Consider the following 24,590-nt stretch of genomic DNA (forward strand, 5'->3'; position numbering starts at 1 on the left):
TACTGCCAGAGTTTTCAGGTACAATTAATGTGAAACTGAGCAAGTGTAGATAGCACCCAACTGAGTTGCTGCTTATGATGCTGGGACCAAACTAAAGGCATTGGATAAGATGAGGTTGCATTGCTAACAGTCTCTTCAAAATAAAAGCTTCGGGAGTAAACTGCTGCTATTTTTGAAACAGAAATGGCAAGGGGGTCTTCTAAAGAAGCTTTTAGCGGTCAGTGTTGCCAATAGCTGAATGTACACATTTTTTTAATTAACCGTTAAGTTTTTGAATGCTAAAATACTAAGATTTCTCATGCTCATGCAGTTTCATAAGTTAAGTTCTAACGGTGTTTTAAATATTAGCATTGGTTACCCAATCAATTCATTGACTCCAGGGGTGGGTAAACTCGAGTTTGTGGATTTATTAAGCCCTTCACAGTTGAGGCCAAGCATATCCAAAATGCCTCCATCCCAGTTCTGAAGCAAGTTTACAATCTTCCTCGGATTTCAACCCAAGTATTAATTTAAAAAGAAAATCAGGAAGGGATATTTCCATTGTACATGTTCTTCATGACTTTGAAACACTGATGCCCAATACAGATCAGGTCATAGCTTTCAAATCACAACCAAGTGCACTACAATATTCTTCTTTTATTTAGTTTAGAGAAGAATCTATCAGTACAGGTTGCAGAAAGAAAATGTTTAGTGCTATTTACAATTTGTTTTAAAACTCTGCTCTATACAAATTTAATTTTGATCATTATGAACAATATCTTTGTAGGCCTACTGCATATAAAGCATTTTGTCAAAGCAATAACATTGAATAAAATAACCTGATTACATTTAAATGAAGTTGATCATTCAGAAAACACAGAACGTTTGTAAGGGCCATGGACTCAAGTACAGAACACAAATATCAACCTGCAATTTTTTCTTAAAAGCCTAGAGCTATTTATATGGATTATTGTTGTATTATTCTACACTCCAATCTATATTTAAGTTCTATAGTTATGTTTTTATAAGATTTTTATTAAATATATTCTACACATTTGTAATTTCAACTAGGAAGAATTTCTCCCTAGCGGAAAAATATAAAATCTTTTATATTTTTTTACAGGTTTAGATGAAACTAACTCATGCTTTAGTGCTGTGCAATTTTTTTTAGCATATCAATTTTTAAATTATATGAAGAAAACGAATGGCATCCTTTCTAAATATGTATGCTTTAAAAACCAGTTTTTGATTTCCAATACAATTGCAAGCACTAACACCAAATGCACATAAAATAAACAAACAAAATCTCATCATATGGCAGAGGTTTTTCTTTTCTTTTTTTCATTTTTCCTTTTAATTATTTGTTTGAAGTCACTAATGAGTAAGCATGACACTGGACACTAAGGTACGGATGAATAAGAATGATTGAAAAACATCAATTGCTGATATTCAAAGACATAAAATTGATTAGTAAATGAGGTCTTCTAATATTTATGCACATTAATAAAAGCCTATGAACTACAGGAAATTGCCCCTCCCATATTAAGGCTAGGAAATGCACTCTCTGCACTTATTTGTGCTGTCTGAACAAGCACTCAACTAATGTACGAGAAGAGTGCATATCAATGAAAAAAATCAGTTTCAACAGCCCTCTACAGAGTGCTTTAAAATTACAGGCACATAGTTTGTTGCAGTGAATATATATATATATATATATATATGTCTATAGTCAGACAATTTTAGTTAGTATTTTGTGCCAGTTTGGCCACCAAGGTTGACTTAGGTAGAATTTACTTACTTAGTAGTTATTCCCCCCCCCCCCCTTTCAGTTGGCCGTTACTGAATTTAAAGAATAAGACTGCTGATAGTATTTTCCAGTGCTGATTCATTTCTCTGTGTTTGAAATACTTAAGAGCTTTTGATGATGAGGTCTATATCTCGTCAACCATTTTTAGTGCAAATTGCATCTAGAAATCTTGATTGGTTAAAGTTCAGGTTAAGGATGATCTTATGGCAGCAATATGATTCCTGTTGAGAATAGTTAACCTTTTCTTGGAGAGAGAATGCATTGGAGAAGTGGAGAAGTGATGTATTAATAAGCTTGTTCAACAACCTAAAACGTAGAAATAAAAAAGTGTTCATTGTTCTAGAAAAAAAAAGTGACAGCGTTCATGTAATATTTCAGTTCAATGGATTCAGACAGGCTTGTCCTAAGGGTGTTTGAAGCAATGTTGGTCTCCTCTAGTCCAGCGGCATGAAAGACGAAAACTATTATACATCACAAGTAGTAGATACAGCAGAGCTTTTACAGGATCACACAGCAATTGCTCTCTCCAGTTTTTTCACGATTCCTCTGACCTGCAGAACAGAGAAAATGTTTTCAAGATAATTGGTGCAAAATATTACTCTCTGTGTGCAACACAAAGGAGCAGAATAATTCTGAATGAGCATTATGAGCTTTGGTCACATGCCCTTAAAAGGGAAGTTACATTTTCAAGTGTAAATATAAATTCACGTGTTCTAAGAACCACACAAAAACCTTTAGAGATCTCCTCAGCACAACATTTTAATAAGTCACGATGAGACTGCAACCAAAGTGCAGATACTTTGAATATGTGTCCATTGAGTCCAAGTTAGAAGCATCAGCTTACCTTGAGAGTTTGGCTCTGGCAACGTCTCTCTAGCCACCAAATGCATCACTGTCGTCTTGCCAAAAGGAAGTTTTAATGCTGTGTGTGGGGAGAGAGAATTACTTGTTAATACTCTTCTTCATCTCTATAGATACAGCAATATACAATATCCAAACTGCTTATTTTCCAAAAGTTCAAGCTTTCACCATTTGATTTATTTCTTGTCACTTTAATTAGTCACTCTTCAGCTGGACCTCTCAGAACAGCAGCTTACAAATATAAGTTGCAGAAAGGGAGACTAAAATATTGTTCCCAGTCCTTTGTTGCCCCAATATTTGAAACAGTCAATACAAACCTAAATTTAAGTATTTGTTTGGCTTGTTTCTGATAATAAAGCCATGTTTCTTAAACCAATTATTTGTCAGCCTATGAACAGGGAAACTTGGGTTTAAAAATCCACTCAGTCACAAAGCTAACTGGGTGACTCCTACCTCAGCCTAGCCTACCTCACAAGTGAGAGAACCTTACATGCAACCTCGAGTTCCTTGGAAGTAGGATGAGATGGAACTGGGATAACACGGCTGGTTTTAAATTCTCCTTGACTTATCAGCATGTTCCATACCATAACACCATCAACGTATTTATATGTACTAAAATGCATGTTTAGTTTAAAAACAGAAGGCTAAAACACCATAGAAATGTGTATAAAAATACTGGCTAAAATTCAGAGAAAGCATGAAATGCTCAAATAAAATCTAGCAGATTTGTATATACCGTCACAGATTTCAGTACAACTTCAGCACACTTCCCCTGAAGTTCCCTGCTCCAGTAGAAATTCTTCATGCTTACTTGATATAGAATCATAAAATCACAAAGTTGGAAAGGAACCCAGAGTGTCATCTATTCCAACCCTCTATAATGCAGTGATCTTTTTGTTCAACATTTGGGCTTGAACCCACGACCCTGAGACTAAGGGTCTCATGCAAAGACAATGAGGAAGTTAATCTGAAGGAATGTGAGCGGTGTAAATAAATCTTTATGATTTGCCAGACCCCTTCTAAGGCTAAGAAAAACCCACTGACAAGCCTTTATTTTTCAGTGCTGAATAATCCTGGCCAACCACTTTGTGCTTACTATTTTGGGATACTTGCAGTCACACATTTGAAATTAACCAATAATGCAAATTGGCACACAGTCAAACTGGTTAGTGGGAGATTTGACCTGTTAGGAAAGCTAATCTCAGCAAGCCAGAACAATTGTTTCTAGTGTACATGCGTGCAAACTTCCAAGTATGCACACTCACACCCAAGTTCAATTTATTTTCCATCTGAAATTTTATCATGAATATGAATACTGCAGTGAAACTCAGTATTCAAAAAGTTGACAATAACTATGAGTGCAGTTCACTATATAGTAAAAACCAGGTAGAAGTGCATGCCACAAGGGGGCACAATTGAACTGCTTTTCTACTCCAAGTGATTCCAGTCTTTTATAACTAATCATTTGGAACCTCATGGCTATGCTAGACACAGCAAGAAAGCTTCCCCTTATTCCAGTTCTCAATCTGCCCAGCCACAGTGCTAAGATTTAGGTCACTGTTATGCAATTCGCATAATATTTAGAATACAGATTCTAAGGACTGTATGCAGTACAGGAGGCATATGAAGACTGAAATCAAATCACTTTCCCAATTAAGAGAGGACTGCTATTAACTACTGGTAATTAGTACCAACATTTCCAAGATGATAATTTACTGCAGTAATACCTGAAGAGAAATTTAAAATGTGATACGCCGCAGACCACTGAATGATAACCCCTTTAAATATATTGAACCTTTGAATTTTAAAGAGTTACAGCCTAGTACTCAATTGCATGTGTAATGGAACACATAATTGCAACTTTAATTAAAAACATTGGTGGGATTGTGCTCAAAGCTGAGAACTTATTAAGTACCACTGATTTTAATAAGAGCCTTTGCTGAATTCCCTAAGTAAAAACCAACAACACCCAAAGTGCTCTAACTGGGGATCATGCCGTCTGTTTACTAAGAACAAACTTTTATTTTTGTATTGTATTTATATATTGCCTTTCTGCCAAGAAACCCAATGCCATTTTAAAACAATGGACCTAATATATGGTATGAAATGTAGAGTGTTAAGGGTCCTCCTCTTGGGCCATCTGATGGTCTTTTTAGAAGCCAATGTCACAAGTTCCTAAGACTGGACATCTTTGCTTCCACCTTGCGTTGTCTTTCTTAAGGTGGAGAAAGGCTGCGCCATGTGTTCCCTCAGGTATATATGTTCCTGTCATAGGCTCCGTTGCTTCACTAACTATGCTAGGAAGTCCATTTCTTGCATTTTATAAATCAGACAAAGATCACCCACAGAACCACCGGCTCCAACTGATTTTATTTCATTACCTCCTAATGTCACGTTGCCATGAAGAAACCGTCCTTGATAAATAAGTCGCAGAATATTTGGACTGCTTACTTGCTCTTCTTCCCAGTCTGAAAAAAAGTAGCAAAAAGATCTGTCAAGTGCATTCAATGTCTTGTTTATTCTTTAAGTCTCCATTTATACCCTGCCTTATTCCACTGCATAAACATAATTACAGGTATGAGAGCTTTTATTCCTTGCTATAAAGCAGGCAAGATTTCCCTTCAATTCTACAAAGAGGCAGTGGGACCAGTTGGAAAATGAATAGATAAGGCAGGCACTTCAGCCAATATCAGCTAACAACAGCAATTCCATTTACAGATTTAATTACTGTAATAGTAACAAACTAATATTGGGGGGGGGGGGGGGGGAATCCAGAACCACAGCAAGGCAATACCTTTATTAGGTCAACCAAACTGTCACAAAACAGTGAGTAAGCTCTCAAGTTCTCCAGTATGCTTCATCTTGTTGGAGGTTAAACAAAACTTGGGTGGGAGAGGTGGAAAGCTGGTTGATGGAGCCATGGAGCCTGTATTTAGTCACCAGGGCATACGTCACATTTAAACCATAGGTAAAAGCAAGCAATTGTTTTAAGTTAAGTGCTTTGCTCTTTTCTTCGGGATGTCAGGGAAGAAACAAACCACAAGTGCTGCTTCCCACGTTCTTCTTTCTTCTTCTTTGGAGACCACTCATAGCCAAGTAATATTGTCTTCCATGAACACGGTCTTAACAGTATGTCCGTGACTGTGAAGGCCAATTATGGATCCACATGTCCTTCCACAGTGGGGACATAGGTTTCCAGGTGGGAGTTGGTCATGGTGTAAAAGTAAAGGGACCCTTGACCATTAGGTCCAGTCGTGGCCGATTCTGGGGTTGCGGCGCTCATCTCGCTTTATTGGCCGAGGGAGCCAGCGTACAGTTTCCAGGTCATGTGGCCAGCATGACTAAGCTGCTTCTGGCGAAACCAGAGCAGCGCACGGAAACACCGTTTACCTTCCCACCTTACCTATTTATCTACTTGCACTTTGATGTGCTTTCGAACTGCTAGGTTGGCAGGAGCTGGGACCGAATAACAAGAGCTCACCCCGTCGCAGGGATTCGAACTGCTGACCTTCTGATTGGCAAGTCCTAGGCTCTGTGGTTTAACCCACAGTGCCACCCGCGTCCCTAGTCATGGTGAGGGTTTGCCAAACGTGCCTTCCTCTTAGCACGTTTCTCCCTTTTGTTCTGAGTTCGAGTTTCTTCAAAGTCCATGACATCTTTGGTAAAGACTGTTCTCCAATTGGAGTGCTCACAGGCCAGTGTCTCCCAATTGTCATTGTTTATACTACTTTTTAAAGATTTGCCTTGAGAGTCTTTAAACCTCTTTTGTTTACCACCAGTATTATGTTTCCCATTTTTAAGTTCGGAATAGAGTAATTGCTTTGGAAGACAATAATCAGGCATCCAAACAACATGACCAATCCAAACTAAGTTGATGTTGAAGAATCATTGCTTTGACATTGGTGATCTTTGCTTCTTGCAGTACACTGCCATTAGTTCACCTGTCTTCCCAAGTGATGCGTAAATTTTTTTGGCGACACTGTTGATGGAATCGCTTGAGGGTTGTGCCCTCCAAAATATTTGGACTACTACAACTCTCATCACCCCCAACTATTGGTCATGCTGGTGAGAGCTGATGAGAGTTGTAAGTTCCAATCATCTGGAGGGCACCAGGTTGGCAAAGGCTGCTCTAGTAGGTACCATGCAGATTTCAGGCTGCACCCGGGACTTCTCTGGCATAAAGAAATGTACCATGGTTGAGACCTGAGTTTTTGAAAATATAAAACCTAGTTGCTACCCAAAGCTTACTGAGAACAATTAATCAATAGCTCAGTAACGTAACCCAGTCCTACTTGTTTTATTAGACAGTGTGAGATTTATTACACAAATATTCAGCTGCATAATCCACATATAAACTCCCAAAATAACACTGAATTTACAAAAATGGGAACCACGTCAAGTATGTTGAAACCACATACCTAAACATTTGTAGATATATCACATTCACCTTGTTTCTGTCTATGGTGTTAGCTACCCACCCAGTTTGGTGTCATTCTACACATTTGGTTAACATCTCCACTGCACTTTTATTTACAAAGGTGTTAGAAGCAGGCCTAGTAAAGAATCGTGCAGCACCCCACTTGTCACTTTGCTCCAGGGTTGACAAGAAAGTGTTGAGGAGCACTCTCTGGGTGGGTTTGACCCAACCAGCAGCCACATTTCTTTCAAACAGCAGCACTGTCTAAGCTCACCAACAAGAATATCATGGGGGACTTTATCAAAAGGCTTGCTGAAATCCAAATTTACTACATCCACAGCATGCCCATGATCAACCAAGCAAGTTAACTCTCTATCAAAGATGGAGATAAGGTTAGCCTGGCAGGACTTTTTGTAAGGACTTTTTGCAATCACAGCTTCCACCCACCCCCAAATGCACACTGACTGACAGCTTAATCATCTGTTCTAGAACCTTTCCAGGTACTGATGTCAAGCTGACCAATAACCAGTTGCCTAGGCATTCTTTTTGGAGACACAGACATTTGCCTGCCTCCAGCCTTGTAGTATTTCACTTGTTCTCAAAAAAATGAGGATGGGGTTGTTGTTCCTCCTGCCCCTTTCCTTCCTGCACTTGCTTAGTCATTCTTGTTCCTCCATCCCAGGTCTTCCTACCTTCTCTTTCTCTTTCTCTCACTCATTTCTTAGTTGCTTCTTTATCCTCCAGTTCCTTGTATCTTTTTATCATTTTTCTGTATCTCCATTCAAATTGGGGCATCCCTTTCTGACCGGCTCCCTAGATCTTTTGTTTTCTTGTCGGTGATAACCTCTCATCAAGTTTCTTGCCTTGCTGCTCCAGACAAGAACACCTTGATAAATTCTGCATTTCTATCTGTATGCTAGACATTTGTACCCTGACCTGATGCTTCTTTTCAAAAATCTTGCCCAAGCATAAATCAATATTTTAAATTAAATAATGAAAAAATAAAAATAAATAAACCCAGTGACACCAGTTCTATCTCCCTTTTATCAAAGTCATGTGAGGCAGACTGGCTGAACAAGAAGGGGCTCAAGGTCAGCCATGGAAAGAATGACATCTAATAAACTGTAGCTCAGTCCAGATAAGACAAAGGAGCTTTTGGTAGGCTATTCATCTGACAAAGGTGGCAGCAGTTCAGCCTGTTCTGAAAGGAGCTGCACTCTGCTTAAAGGATCAAATTTGCAGTTTCCAAGTAACATTTTCACTCCAAGCTGAGATTTCAAAATGCACAATTGCCAAACATTTAGCTCCATTAGAAAATTGAAGCTTTTAAAAAGGATATTGGGAGGGGTTGTGGGGGAGTAATCTAGACTGCTTCATCTTAGAAAATGTTTAAACTGCAGGGTGTGTGTGTCTCATACTGGCCTGTGGCATGCCTGTGAACTCTTCCATAGAATTCAAATTGTAATATTCTAAAGTACAATATAAAGAAATATAAGAAGCAACAAAAATGCAATTAAAATCATATAGAATCTAGCATAGCTCATTAAAATTGCTACAACAGGCAGAAAAAAAATTAAATGGCCCACCAAGACCCGCAGCAATATTCAAGTGATCCAGGGTGTGTGTGTTAGAAACCATTGGTCTAAGTAATGTACAAATATACATATAAAAGCATAGAAGTCCGTAAGCACATCAAATACAAGAATGTGGCACTTTTGGTTTCACCCTTTGAGCTATTACCAGCCCAGTAATATTCAGTGATATTCTGCATTAGAAAATAAAGATATTCTTTACCACCACCACCCCATATAGAGTCCCACCCAGGCCCATGTAGAGGGGTGAAGTCGGGTTCACTTGCCCCAGGCCTCAGAGGGCTAAGCAGGCAGGGGGCTCTGTTAGGGGCCTGCTGGACTTAGACTGTTTGAGTTTATAACTTTATTCTAACAAGACTCCTGCCCCGGGCCTCAGACAAGCTTTGCACAGGGCTGATCCCATCTGAATACAAGGTGTGGGAGAAACTCGTCTGTAATACTTACCCATTGGCCAGTTATCATATACATGCTTTGCAATGTCTGCTGCTGAGTCATTGGGTGAAAACAAGAATTCTTTCGTTTTTCCGCTTACCAAAATGAGGCGCAAATTTATCTGCAAGAGAAAGCAAATAATTAGGAAGGAATGTCAAAATTACAGAACTGAATTTTTATGATTAATGTGGATAAAACTGTCATTATTTTAGGCCAGTAGCCAAATAAAAGAAAAACAAATGTCACATAGAAAACATAAACCCAGTCACTTTTTGGCTGCGGTACGAAAAAACAGCAAAGACATCAAGTAAAAACTTCTTGGATTACGTATAGACAAGTGACTAAAAAAAGACTATTGTTTCATGGGGGATGGGAGGGAACTTCCATTCCCATCCTGCACATGCTCTTTTTAGAGATAAGAAAAGCCTCACCCCACCCCTGCTTTACCACCAAACCAGCAAATAGGGTTTAGCAAGCACCCCCCTTCTGGTTTTGGCTCCAGGAATATTAATAAATATAATGTAAAGGGAAAATGAACCCGATTTGAGGCAATAGCCAATCAATATTTTAAAAAATAATTTATTATTTTGTGTACTCTAACCATCTCACTGTGTTAGTGTCTTCTTTCTTGCAGACAACAAAGTGTTATTTTTAGAGAGCATTTTGAGATTTGCACCAGTACAATTTTAAAAAACACAATTACTAACATTTTTGCAGAGTTAGCAACATAGGCACAGCATGCCATTAGATGGCTTCATACAGCAAGAGCTTTTAAAAAACAAGATATTTGATATTGATCTTCCTGAGACATCATACCTTGCAGTAAATAAGCTCCTTCAAAGGATTTTAAAACTGAGGTTTTATTTTTGGTTATACTGTACAGTAAATATATGCCTAACATATGATATAAATAAAGTATTTAGTCCTTTATTGGGAGCAGCTGCTTCTCTGCATAGGAATAACATCTGTTTAAACATGTTGAGAATGTAGTATCATGGCCCTAGACATATTTCAAAACTAAAATAAGAGGTCCAGTTTTATTTGCCCTCCCCCATCTTATTTATACTGTATATATTTAACATGCTGCCATTCTCAGTCAAACACACATAACCCCTCAAGACATTGGAGCAGCTTGAAAAATTATTCTATGGTTAATAACTATGGTTTATTAGTTATTATCAAACTGTGGTTAAGAAGAATCTCACTTTCATAATTGCTTATCTTAGATTTATCGTGGCTTGTCTGGAATCCAGCAGTGTTACTTATATGAATAGTATTTTGAACTAATTCATTGTATCAGTTTAACTTATAAATATTGTAGTCTCATTTTCCTGAAACATGCTCCTGATTTCTCAGTGACTTTGTGCTTGTTTACTCAGGTCCAATTTCAGACACTAGGTTACAAACTGGGTTTGCAGATCCAAGAATCAATCTACTATTTGACTTTGTTCATGTAACTTTCAAGAACTATCAGATTTCATTAGAGACCAGATTCCCACCTTGAAATTAACTTTGAAATATGTGATTACAAGTGGTGATTCAGAACTGCAAACAAATCTTGTGCTTGCAGCTTCCATGCATAATGAGCAGATCAACACTGCCACACTGACCCTTTTGGTTTTCATGGAAGGTACAAGGAAGAGCTGACTGCACTATCCTGACAGCAAGTGGCTTCAAGTAACTTGCTCTAACTCACACAAAAGTTAATGAGTTTGTATGTTGTGGTCTAATGGAATGCTATCACAGAAATACCGAACAATTCTGAAGTAGAGCCATTCAGACTGTTTATTGCATTGATTATTACTACATTAACATTTGTAAATTAAAAAAAAAATTAATCATGCAATTATTTCAGTATAATGCCAGCGAACATATTTACCATTCCCACAGTAACTGTTTTAAATATAATTTTAAAAAACCACATGTGCATAAGGACTCTTCGGGATACTAAACCTCCTTGGAACCTTTGTGTGACAGATTATGCAGCAGAGATAGAGAGAAGAGGGAAGAAGAGAAGAGATTGGATGGCCATATGAAGCTGCCTTAAACAAAAATCAGACCACTGGTTCATATACCCTAATGCATTGGACTTGTAGCAACTCCCAGAATCTCGGTCGTCTTTCCCATCACCGCCTGCAACCTGATCCTGGAGATGCTTTAAGAGCTTTTTCGTGCAGAGCATGTGCCTGCTCTACCACTGAGCTACTCCCAGCCCCAAATACAGTGTTCTGATGCATTTGAAACAGAAAGCAACAGCACACACACCCAATCTAAGGTCTTGCTCACACAGAGAGTTTACAACTTACAAACATTTAGGGGCACTGATATGAATTGCACTTTTTATACTGAAAATACTCCAGGGTCTCCAGCTGTTGTTGGACTACAAATCCCATCATTTCTAGCTAGCAGGACTAGTGGTCAGGGATGATGGGAATTATAGTCCAAAAACAGCTGGTGACCCAAGTTTGAGAAACTTTGCTCTACAGAATACCTAGATGTCATAGTTACAAGGAAAAAGAGAGAGATACTGCACTTTCAGGGCTGAAACACATTTCCCCCCCTACATGGATAACCTATGGGAGGAAATCATTTGTGCACTGTTACCTGGAATACAGTGCTTTTTTGCCAGAAATGTAGTCAGAAAACTAGTGGCGTACACCAGCCTTGTATGTAAGTTATAGCCTAGTACCCATATGAGACAAGGGTTGCCAAGCAGGTGAGTGAGCCGTTGAATGTGCCTAACAGAGAAACCAGGCAGGCAGCCAGAAGAGGGACGCCCCCTCTTGCCTCACCCAGCCCAGGAATGTAACTGCTGCAGCTCTGTCCCTCCTCTGCCAATTCACAGCTGATATGGGGGGAAAGGGCAGGCTAGTAATTTTGTGGGAGAGGGGTACTTGCAAAGCTGGTGTAGACAGAGGTATCTAAACATAAGAAAGTCTGGACTGCTCTCCATGGAAACATGGTGAGAAATAGACACTTATCACCACATAACTTGTGAACTTCAAAAAGAAAAGCAAAACCTTTTACACTTGTTGGGCATGGATTACCTGGTGGACATTTGCTTTTACTGTGAAATTTGAAACAGCCTGTGCTAGACGTATTTTTATTTGGAAGGATGTACAAAGGAGGGTTGTCAGAGACTTCCATTCTTGAAAGAAAAGATCTGTTTTTATGTTGGTTGTAACCAGAACAATACCCTAGTGATCACACACTTACATCTCAACGAATGTAAAGTTCATGCAAGATTAACAATGCTGTGGACTGCTTCATGAATTATGGGTCATCATGAATTATTTCCCTCTCCTACTACAACCATTATCTGTTTAGAACATACCCACACCCACATATATGAATTGCAAACAGAAGGACATGAGAAAATGTAAGTTTTAATGTGGTTCACAATCCATTTCTGTATTTCTTCAGAATCACAATGAACTGTGCTATTATTTATTTATTCTTTTGTTTCTGCTTAAAATTCTCAAGAGCAAAACAATATCTTCATGACATACCTCTTGGGCTTTAAAAGTATTTCGTCTTTTAGTACTAATGTGGCAAGCTGGGAAACCACAAATACTTAATGAAACTAAAGGGAATACTCTTGAAGGGAAATGACACAACAGGTTCAATTAACATTTATAAAGAGGGGAGGAATCTCCTTTAGCCTGTATAGTAAATTCTCTTTCAACACCTTCTAGAAGAAGCAATCCAAAGCAGATTCAAGAACTCCCCTATTTACTATGACTATGTTTTTCCACCTCTTTCTCCCACTTCCTCAGCCCACATAACTTTCTTATTTCTGTTCTGGTTTCAAGCTGAATGTCCCCTTGGTCAAGAAGGGCTACAATATCTGGTATTGACATGTGAAGTGAGCTTATGTTGCCAACAAGGACTAGAAACATGACTAGCTAACCCTGGTGAAAATGCATTGGTATAGCAGCAGCCAATCATTTTTAGGTCAGGCTGTCCAGCTTCATGCTACACTCAATTTATCTTCTGTAAAACCAATTTTAGCCATTTAAAATCCAAGACACTTTGTAGACTTCCGGGTTGGCGCCATCGCCGAATGGCGGACTCCCTCCGAGCTCCGGAGGGAGCCTGCTCGGCAGGGGTTGGGTCTTCCCGCTTCGGCGACGCGGGGACCCTCAAAAACCATGGGCGCTGAAACCCATGGACATGGTGACTCAGCTGGCACCTTTTAAGCCCCCCCTCGACCCGCGAAGGAGCCTTTTTAAAGGCTACGGAACGGGTGACAGGGGGGTGGTGGTGCTTTGAGTACTCCGCTTCCCTTGCCGAGCGAAGCCGCATGCCATTCGACGGAGAGCGCTGACTTCTTCCATTGGAAATTCGGACTCAAAGTATAACCCGTGAGTAATTGGAACTTGGATTAAAAAGGACAAAATTTATAAAAAATTTGGAACGAGCGGGGAGGGCGTAAAAAGGAAGTCAGCCCCCCCCCTGTTGTAGAGGAGTTAAAGCAAAGGACTTAACATCTAAGATCGAGTGCAACCCTATTTTGAAAAAGTTACCAAATTTCGCGACGGAAAATTATAAGACTGAGCTGGAGGAGAATAGTGGAAGTGAATTAAAAAGCAACCCCCCCACGGAACCTGGGAGCGTTTTAGCTAGAGCGCCCGGAGAAGACAAGGAGAGGTTTTGACAGCTGTCAAAGAGCTGTCAAAGCAGAAGAACAAAAAAGAACTTTGTTGCAAGGACTTTACCGGTTACATTTGTTATAATTTGGATTTAGAATGTTTAAAACAAGGAATACTAAGTTACTATGACTGCTGGTTGTGATTTGGAAGGGAACTGAGTTATTGCAAGTCACCTAGAGGAGCTGAGGGATATTACAAGTTGTCAGCACTGAATTTGAACAGAACTCTTTATCTCCTGGGAAACTGCAGAAATGGAACATTATTTTGGCTACAGAGGCTTACACATGTAAAGCAGACAATGGACTTATCTACCGAAGAATGGAAGGGATTTGGCATCATGTTTGGTTCCTGAATAACAGAGCCTTTGCAGAGGAATATAGAGACTTTTTGAATTGGAACATCTGTGCAGGAAAATAGGAAAAGAAAAGGAGGGGAAAAAGAGGAGACAGACCAATAAGAACAACAAGAACAATCGACAACTGGATAAAGCTGGAAGCGGGAACATTTGGAACATCCAGAAAAAGTATAAAGAAGTAAAACTGGAGTTTTCACTCCCAAGTATAAAAAAGTCTGGATGGGAAAAATGGGCCCTTTTGAGATAGACTCCTTCCAAGATTGGATATACAAAATTAAAAATGACTGGTAAAGGACTATGGCTTAAAAAAAAATAATGTGAGAGCTACTGGAAGACATCAGATTCGAGAAATATTGGGGACGCAACCGGGGAAAGGGGGAGGGAAATTTGGAATCCAAAGGGTGTAAAACTACATTTTATTTTATTATATTTTAATCTATTATGTATATTAAAGGGGAGAACGCGTGGAAGGGATTAAGTCGATTTTAGGAGGTGGGCTAATATTTTTAAATTGGGATAATGACACTAAGTTTAAAATCTGGGATAAGAAATTGCTGAACTTATTTGTAAGAATTGGAATGCAAGAGGGGGAGGGGAGGGGAAGTCCTGGAAAGATGATATGGAAAATAAGACTTTAAATTGGGATGTTTTGTTTTTGATATTGTTATAATTGGAAATGCCTAATAAATATTATTAAAAAAATAAAAAATAAAATCCAAGACACTTTGTAAACCAGTTTTTCTCAACTCCTGACATAGGGATATACATAACCTTTTTGCTGGAGAAGAAATGTCCAGGAAGAATCCTATCATTAAAATTATGAATATAGCCAAGATGTTGCTGGAGACAGACAAGGCAATGGGACTAGGAATATTTAAGTATTTCCTTGTCAAAAATCATATAGAAGACTATGGTAGTTCAAATCCAATGTATATAGTCATGCAGTCATTTAATTTTATTTTAAATGGGGTGGGTTGTGGGAAGGCAAGCTGGAGATCATGCTTTTTCATAGAAAGCTTCACATTTGAAATCTGCTTTTTCAAAGGTCTGGTGTACCCAAAGTCTCATATGCTGTTTGAATCAGCATAGCCGAAATGATACTGGCTGGATAACAAAAGTGATGTGGAAGTTATACAGACTGCATATAGTGAAAGATGCAAAAACAATTTTTCTACTTGAAGTCAAGGAATATTGGATTCATTTTTATTGGGAATCAAAATAACAAATAATTTATCTGATTTATTAGTTATAATTTGAGGAATTTCAAACCATTAAGCCACTGAACAAAAACAGAGGTAGGATTAGGCTTGAGAGTAAAATATCTTTTGTATCAAAAATCATTTTCCAAGCCCAACTTAAACTTCTGTAGTGGTGGTTTGCTCTAGCAGAAGTAAGCAACCCAGACATGAATGAAACACAGACCAAGAAGGCTCTCTTTTTCTTAATTAGTTGGTTGCGTTAAATATAGCTCATAGTAAACATTCAGCCACATGTAGCATAGAGGATCAAGGGTACTAATGCTGCCCATTTCCCTGGAGCAAAGCTCTGCATTAATGAACTGTGATGTAGCTTTGCACAGCTGTTCATGGAGCATTACGTCCATCTTTCTCTCAGAACAAAAGGTTGGTAAACACCAAGTTGACTTACGTGAGTACTATACCCACATTGGATTTGCCATATACAGTACATGAGTTTTACTAACCAGCATTTCTAATGATGCAATCAAAAGCTTGGGTCAAGCATAAATTTAGCCAAATAGCTACAACACTGTGTTGTGAACTTCAGTGTCAAGCTGGAACCTGAATCCGTGGCAGCCCATATCCAGGGAGATTGCTCCATATATTGCAGCACATTATCCAGCCTCAAATAGCAGAAAGACCTACAGGACTGCCTCTCCTGGTATGCCCCGCAGAGGATCTTAAGGTCCACAAATAACAACACTTTGGAGGTCCAGAGCTGCAAGGTGGTTAGATTGGTCTCAACTAGGGCCAGGGCCTTTTCAGTACTGACCCCGATTTGGTGGAAAGCTCTGTCACAAGAGACCAGGGCCCTGCGGGACTTGGCATCTTTCCACAGGGCCTGCAAGATGGAGCTGTTCTGCCTGGCCTTTGGTTTGGACTCAGTCTGACCCTTATGTTTCCCTTCCCTTATGGTTTTGAATTATGGGCTACTACTAAAATGAGGCTGCATTTTAAATTGTATTTTAACCCATATTTTAATTAACTGTTTTTTGTTTTTTGTCGTCGTCCCCCCCCCCCCCCCATTACTTTTTATTGTATTTTATTGGTGTTAGCCACCCTGAGCCCAGTTCTGGCCAGGGAGGGTGGGGTATAAATAAAAATTATCTTATTCTTATTCTTATTCTTATTATTGAGGTAAGCATTTAGGAACTAGCTGCCTTATACAGACTCAGCACATCTACCTCAATATTGTTCACACTGACTGGCAGCAGCTCTGCATATAATTTGAAACAATGGCTCCTGAGCCAAAAGGATGAAACCTTACAACAAAGCTCCTCCTGACAAAAGTTTCCACTTCTTATTCTTCAGGAATTACATTAGTGGTGCTGCCTGAATATTAATGGTGCAGGAGAGATATGCTACTATAGTACTCGTTAGAAAAACAACAACAACAACAAAAACCAAGTTTCCCCACCCAAATTTTCTTTTGTGAATTTTGACAGAAACATCCTCTAAGTATTCAGCAAATAGTTCACATTCAAGAAATATTTTATCAACAGCATGCATTGACCATTTGACAGCTGCATGCAGCATCGGCCAGCATAGTTTAAAATCTGACATACAATATGGTACATTTTCACTGCTTCATTCAAGACAGCTTTTTTTTGAATCTCTGCCAAATTTCAATTCTGAAATTTTGAGGTTCAAACTGACCTCAAAATCCATATATCAGGATGTTAAAAGTTGCCAGGTTCCAAAAATCTTGTTTCTTTTCTTTGGGGGGGGGGGGAGACAAGTGTAAACCCACCACTTTTCACACACTTCTGTTCATAATGTCAGTTTCATTCGAAATTACACATATGCCATTTGTCAGAAAACTGTGGCACACCCAAACCAAGTTACATTTAGAATTTTACACCCACATCCCCTTTGCAGCAAGAAATGCAACAGATACAACATGTATTCAGTATACAAGGAATAGCTGCTCTAAATGCACATGAAACTGAAAATAGGCTATTATTTTCAAAATTGTCTGTCACATACTACACAAAGCTGTAAGGAGATCTGATGCTTTTAAAGGAAAGAAGGGTACATTTGTTATACAAGCATTTGCTATCAACCAACCTATTGTCTTGAGTTTTCCAAGGCTTCAGCAGCTATTTAACAGAATATGGCCAATTTGTATCAACCTGTGACAAGTGATGCTGTCACTCAGTGGTGCCACAGAGAGCTAGGATATCCAATTTATTATTAATGTCTCATTTATTTATTAGTATTGTAGAATCAAAGAATTCTCATGCACATGCACAAAAGATTCTATAAAGTATCACTATTTAACTTATAGGCTGCTCTCCACCCAAAGTTCTCAAGGCAGTTTACAAACAAACACACACACAATTAAAATTATAGGATTATCACACTTTTCAAGTTAACACAAGTACGACAGCAGACATAATACTCCCATCACAGCAGTCTCTTAAATAAACCAACACCAATAAAGGCCTGGGTGAACAAATGTGTTTTAACTTAAGTGTCAGGAGTCCAATAGTCATAGAGCCATCCATGCCTCCAGAAGGGATACTGACTATCCATAGTTGGGGAGGCACTACAAATAAGACCCAAATATGCCAGTGAGTCCTTGAGAAAGGCCCCCTCCACTGATCTCAGGGTCTGGGTTGGCTAATAGAGGGAAAGATGGTCCATCAAATACTTGGATCCCAAGCTATTTAGGGCCTTACACGCCATCCTTAATATCTTAAATTGGGTCTGGTGATGTATGGGCAGCCTGTGCAGATCTTGCACAGTAGCTGTAATATGATCCCACAAAAATGTTCTAATAAGTATTCTAGTAGCAGCGTTCTACACTAGCTAAAGTTTCGAGGACTATCTTCTAAGGCAACCCCACACAGAGACTGCAATGCAGTAATTAACACACAAGTTTACCAGAGCATACAGCTCTGTGGCCTGACTATCTCTTTCCAGGAACAGTAGCTAGCAAACTAATCCAAGTTAGAAGCAACTTGGGCCTCCAATGACAATACTGGATCCAGGAGCATTCCCAAGGTACAGACCTGCTCCTCCAGAGACAGGGAGATTCTGTCTAGAGCAGGCTAGTTACTCAATTCCCAAGTCACAGGAGCCACTGATCTAGCCACAGATGTCTAGTGATCTACCGGCAGATAGCGATCTACCTGTTGGACGTGCCTGCTATACACTATCAGAGAACACATGAAAATTGGACCCTGAATGATTCATTAAATAAACTTTTCCCCCTTCAGTGCTGGCATCATCAAAACCAGCCCCATATTATGAAAACCACAGGCTTTATTTAACATGGGCCCCAGGCCAGAGTCTTATTAGTCTATTTGATAAATCCTGTCCTGAGCAAAACTGCCTCAATCTGCATTGTTGGGAAAAAATCTAATGTACAGTATAGGATCAAAGAGACATTACACACTGATATGTTTATATTTTAACTACAGAAGCATTTTTTGGAGACAGGGCAGGGCGGGGGGAGTACCTGCACAATTAAGTTGTGGGCACACTATAGATCTCTGCTTGGAGCCTTGAAAGCCATTCCTAAAATAGGAAACACCAGGTTAAGTGGGCCAATGAGCTGACTCCATATAACACAGCTTCAAATGTTCCATTAAATTGATTTTATTAGAACAGCAGTAAAGCATTATGGAATAACAATGTACTTTTAAAGCTCAGACTTGGAAAAAAAATTACAAGACATTTACAAGAAGAAAATGAAAGAAATTGAGCCAAAATACTTTTAATATTCAAGATAGGGTTATTTATCCCATGACTGTACAAGTCTCAGCTACTGGACAGCAGATTACAAGACTCAAAACTCTAGGCATAGATCTTTAAAGGACTAGCCTCCCAACAACTGATCCCCAACTGAGGTGTAGGTAGGCTTTCTAGGATCTCTTAACTCATTCAAATTAGTCGCCCTCAAGCTGTTTCATACAAATTCTGGACCAATACAGTCTAGCTTTACCTGCTGTTCACAACCCTGAACAAAATAAGATGCACAACAATTTTTCAAGACTCCAGGGCACTCAAGAAGAAATGTGATATCATGACATAGTGCTTGGCCTGAAGTGGACAGGGGAGCAGATCACAAGGGCCTTCAACGATGCTATGCCATTTATCTTCCCCAAATGCTAGCTCATCTGAAGATTACTGAAGCAGGAACATTACAGAGAGTTTCCCATAAGACTTCTGATAATTTCAGATTTTGTAATGGTAACAAACTATATTGTAACAATGAACAGAGGTTTTCCTCTGTCTAAACCTAAGGATGTTTGTAATATCTGCCTCAGCAGTAACAATTCATAACTTAATTAGTTTTTGATGCATGAACTAAGCCAAGAGCCTTCACCTTCCTCCCTAAATGCGTCACAGAAATCACTCAGGGGCTATTTACACTGCAGAGGAAAGAACGATTATGATTATCTACTGCAGTCTAGACCACAGAAGCCTCAGAGTAATGCAATATACATACATATACATGCATGCATGCATGCATATACATATGCATTATCATAATGCTACCTGAGATTGCAGCTAAGCCTGGCTAACCTCCACTTAGAATTCATACATCAGGTGAGGTAATACTGAAGTGATCATTGACACATTTCCAAAGTGCAGGACCTTCCACTAGGATGACCATTGTGTAGATTTTTTGTGTATTGGTCAGACAGGTAGAAGAAGAAGAAGAAGAAGAGTTTGGATTTGATATCCCGCCTTTCACTCCCTTTAAGGAGTCTCAAAGCGGCTAACATTCTCCTTTCCCTTCCTCCCCCACAACAAACACTCTGTGAGGTAAGTGGGGCTGAGAGACTTCAAAGAAGTATGACTGGCCCAAGGTCACCCAGCAGCTGCATGTGGAGGAGCGGAGACGCGAACCCGGTTTCCCAGATTACGAGACTACCGCTCTTAACCACTACACCACACTGGCTAGAGAGAGACTCAATTAAAATAAGTACTGTGAGATTGTGAAGACTAATTCATGTGCCCCTTACTAGTACTGAATCACAAAACAAACACTCCTGTATCTCTGGATATTATCAAAAAGCCTATATTGTCAGGCAGATTCAATGAGAAAGATACCAACAATTTTCAAATGGAATATAAAATGAACCAAACCCAGACTTGCCTAAGCATGTGATATGTAAAAACTGGAACTGGTCAGGGGTGCACATGTAATTCAGATTGTGAGTAATCATATGGAATGTATTCAAGAAACACAAATGGAACTAGCAACAAAATGTTGCAATGTGGGCTGTGCCTGTTCAGGGTTCTAGCCAGCCAACTTTGCCCTCTTTCAGAATACTCCAGTCCTCATCTCCCGCCCCCAATCAGACATTCAATGTTCTATAGCCACCAAGTATGCTCAGTGTTTACTGGGATGTTTGGGGGATGCTATCCCTATTACAGGAGGAAGAACTTTGTGACAGTAAGAGCCATTGGACAGTGGACTCTCCTTCTCTGGAGATTCTTAAGCAGAGGTTTTTGTTGGTCATCTGTCATGGATGCTTTAGTTGAGATTCCTGCATTGCAGGGGATTGGACTAGATGGCCTTTGGGGGTACCTTCCAACTTTTATGATTCTATGATTCCATCTGCCTCCCCACAAAAAACATTTTTTCTGCATTTTGGAAAACTCCAAGGGGTTCCTCCAGGTACAGTGGTACCTCCGGTTGCGGACGGCATCTGTTCCGGAGCTCCAGCTGGATCCCGAGGTTTCCACAACCGGAGGGATCGCTTCTGCGCATGAGCGCATGGCAGTAGAGCGCTTCTGCGCATGTGGCGAAACCTGGAAGAATACTTATGGGTTTGCCGCGGTCGCATCCTGAAGGATATGCAACCAGAGGTACCACTGTATTCACAAACCCTTCCTATTGCTTCTCAGTAGTCTAGATGGCTACTATTTTGTCAGTACTCACTCTTAGGAGCAATTTTGTTAAACAAAAACATATGCTGCAACTTACATGCACTAACAGAAACTTTTGCACGTTACATTACTTAACTTTGAAATTGCTGTGGTCTAGACTAGGGTTTAATTAAGCCTTGTTTGCATGAGGAAAAAAGTTGTGTATGTGGGCAAGAAAGAAGGCAAAAGAGAGTATGCAAATATGGTCTTCTCTACATGCCACTCTTCTTGTTTGACATTCAGCAACAACAGCCACCATAGCTGTGTAGCGAGTGTGAAGACAGGGAAAAGTAGTTTGGCCCAGCCTTTAATGCCACCAACCTCACCAGTTCCAGGCTTGAGACAGATAGAGTGGCTCTAGCCCCGCTGTATACAGTGCTTACAGAGTCATAGCATGTGGTTCATCGGTCCCTGAATACCTAAACAGGACAGGAGAAGCACAGAGCATTAGATTGCAAATCTGTGGCCTAGCTAACATACTGATCTAATCCTAGAATAGCAGGCTCTTCTGTACCACCTCAACCCTTCCCATGACATTGGAAGCACATCTCTACCACTGACTAGAAAGTTTTCTTTTAGCAATTTTAATACCCATTTTCCAGTCCAGAAGACTTAAAAAGCAGGCAAAGCAGGCAAGGGAAAATAGCCGAATATATTAAAGAAGCATTTGGTATATAATGCTATAGCTTCCTGTTTTAATTTTTCAAGTTGTGTAACAGAACAAGACTCACACTAACATAGGCCTCCAATCTTTTTATAAAATGGAGATTTGTACAGCAACAGCAGCACTATGCAACTGTGTGCAACGAGGGAAACTGAATGGGGTATTGTAACAGCAGTATGGCTTGTTTTCCAGAGAGAAAAAAAGCTACTTCTGGTAAATATCAGCCACATCATTGTTAAGAGTCATTTATTAAGTCACAAGACCCTGAATTCACAAGCTAGCTTCTTCTCCATTTCAATTTATTTAAGTTTCTGAATCTCTTCCTGCACAAACTTGTCAAATGTATTACTGACTGATCCTATATAATTGAGGAAATGTAGCTTGCACATTTAAAAAAATGATGATAAAACTATAAACAACTTAATCAGAAAAAATTAAGTAGTGTACATAATATAGGCACAAATTAAGAGTGAACATCCAGCTAAAAAAATGGTAAGGCACAACACTTTAGTCTAAAGTATGAAGATCAAACATATGCCTCTAGTACTCGAATCTGGATAATCAATTTGAACCACTATTAGTCTGGGTCACACATAGTGCTACACAATAGTTTATCATTATGGCTGAAGCCTGTCCAGCAGTTTGTATAGCTTGTTTACAGCCAACAAACCATGATCTAAAGTCATGGTTTGCTGTTTGCTTACAAACCTTGGTTTGTTTTAACTATGGCCTGCTGTTTCATGTGAACACAGTACTCTTCATTAACTATGGCTTATTTCACCACTCCACCCCAGACACTCACCTAACTACAAACAGCAGCTGGAAAACAAACAAAAAAAAGTTTGTAAAAACAAGTCACAGTTTGCTAGATCATCTGTGGGAGAACTTATGATTAACAAATGGTTTTGTTAAACAAACCATGGGTTAGCATTACAGGCAAAGACCAATTTATGTGAGTCCAATGATGTATGACTGCAACTGTGTGCATTGCACAGAACCCGGGAGTAACTTTTAAAATGGCTAAAATGGCCCTAAAAGAGCCCAGAAAGGGTTAAAAAAAGGTGTGGACACACGAGCCTTTACAGCTACAATCCCAGAAGCCCTTGCACTGACTGTTGAAACCTGTGGAGAGCTGGAGTTTGAGCAAGTAGGTTTGGAGGGAGCAAATGTGGTGGAGTGTGGCATCTGGTAAGAGCTTCCAGAGGTTTAGAGGGTTTTGCAGGCTTTTCCAATGGTGTTTCACCTGCGTAAATAGGGAGTTGCCTGCATTTGCTAACCAGAGGAAGTGTTACAGTTGAGTAGAGCGATTTCCTGGGAAGTACCAAGCTAACTTCAAAGGGGCAGTATCAAATACTATCTAACTACATAAGACATGAAAAAATTGAAAGGAGATTCAAGTAGCCAAAGCTTGAAGAACTATGGCAAAAACCCTAGAAGACATTGATTAGGATAATTTTAGGGACAATGATCCGCAATAAGATAATGCTGACTATAGTCCGAGAACATTTACCATCCTCCATTGCTCAGTAATGCCCAACAAAATACAATGCCCAAATTGCACCTTTTGGAGCACACCACGAACAAGAATTTATGCTACACTGTGATGTAGGGAAGTTAGACCAGGACAACAGCCTGGTTCAGAAGGAAATTCTTTGGCTCAAGAAACTCTTGGAGCACATAATTTGCCCCAAAATAGTACATTAAACATAGAAAAGGAATGATGAATTGCTGAGGATGATACACACATGACCCCATTGTGTTGATCTTAAGATTACTAAAAAAATTAAAGGCTTTTCAGTGTAACTGTGTCAGTGAAATTGTAGTTATTAATATTCAGACAGAGCATAACAGAATGTTTTAAGTGTTGGAACACAGTTTGGTTTTCTTAGCTTATTCATTTGAAGTCAGTTTCCTAGACCCCAGGCATAAGAAATCTGGGTCAGAAAGCACAAAGTGTACAGCTAGCTTCTCCAACAGAACAAACAGCTACAAGCAAAAAAGCTGCAAAAGGGTCTTTATCAAAACATTTTAAATAAATGCAGTCAAGCATGTTAGAAATTCTTAGAACTCCAACAGGTTAAGTTATAGTCTCTTCAGAAGGTTCATACAAGTTTAACAGTTTTAGCAGGTGTTGGGTTTTTTAAAAATACTTTCTCTGCACCTCTTGTTATATCCATTCCTCACATACAAGATCTATTCCCACATCCACTCTGCTGAAAAAACAGCTTGCTGCTATGTGTTTAGAGGGGGGATATGTGGCAAGTGATTTTTCTGTCCTCACTGGGATAGCTCAGTCAGTAGAGCATGAGACTCTTAATCTTAGGGTTGTGGGTTCCAGCCCCACGTTGGGCAAAAGATTCCTGCATTGCAGGGGTTTGGACTAGATGACCCTCGTAATCCTTTCCAACTCTACAATTTTATGGTTCTGTTATTCCTCCCTCCTTACCACAGTCAGTAACTACGTTCTTGAAATAGAAGAGCTCAAGGAAGAGAGAGAAGAGCTGTTGAACCATGGTTCTCAACTATATGCTCGAACCACATGAGGTTGCATTCTTCCTTCATATGGTATAGAACTATCAATTGCTACAAGATATGATGACTATATGCCAGCTCCAGGATCAGAGCTGAGTATGTCTGCATATAAGTTACTGCAGAACAACTGTGGGAGACAGCATTCATGTCTTGGGGCTTCCCATAGACATCTGGT

The 24,590-nt window shown here is 39.5% G+C and overlaps 1 protein-coding gene across 3 annotated transcripts in view; it reads right to left on the reverse strand.

Moving 5' to 3' along the window:
- Positions 1-621: 621 nt before the first annotated feature.
- UBL3 (ubiquitin like 3) overlaps positions 622-24,590 on the reverse strand; it is a 40,262-nt gene continuing 16,293 nt past the window's right edge. For all 3 annotated transcript variants that reach the window (XM_028726414.2, XM_028726415.2, XM_077927117.1), the window contains 4 exons: positions 9,101-9,209; positions 5,029-5,115; positions 2,631-2,708; positions 622-2,337 (listed from right to left, as the gene is read on the reverse strand). In XM_028726414.2, coding sequence (XP_028582247.1) covers positions 2,285-2,337; positions 2,631-2,708; positions 5,029-5,115; positions 9,101-9,209 — 327 coding nt within the window. In that variant the 3' untranslated portion in view covers positions 622-2,284. The remainder of the gene's footprint in view (positions 2,338-2,630; positions 2,709-5,028; positions 5,116-9,100; positions 9,210-24,590) is intronic.

This window comes from Podarcis muralis, chromosome 4, assembly GCF_964188315.1.
Source record: "Podarcis muralis chromosome 4, rPodMur119.hap1.1, whole genome shotgun sequence".
NCBI lineage: Eukaryota > Metazoa > Chordata > Lepidosauria > Squamata > Lacertidae > Podarcis > Podarcis muralis.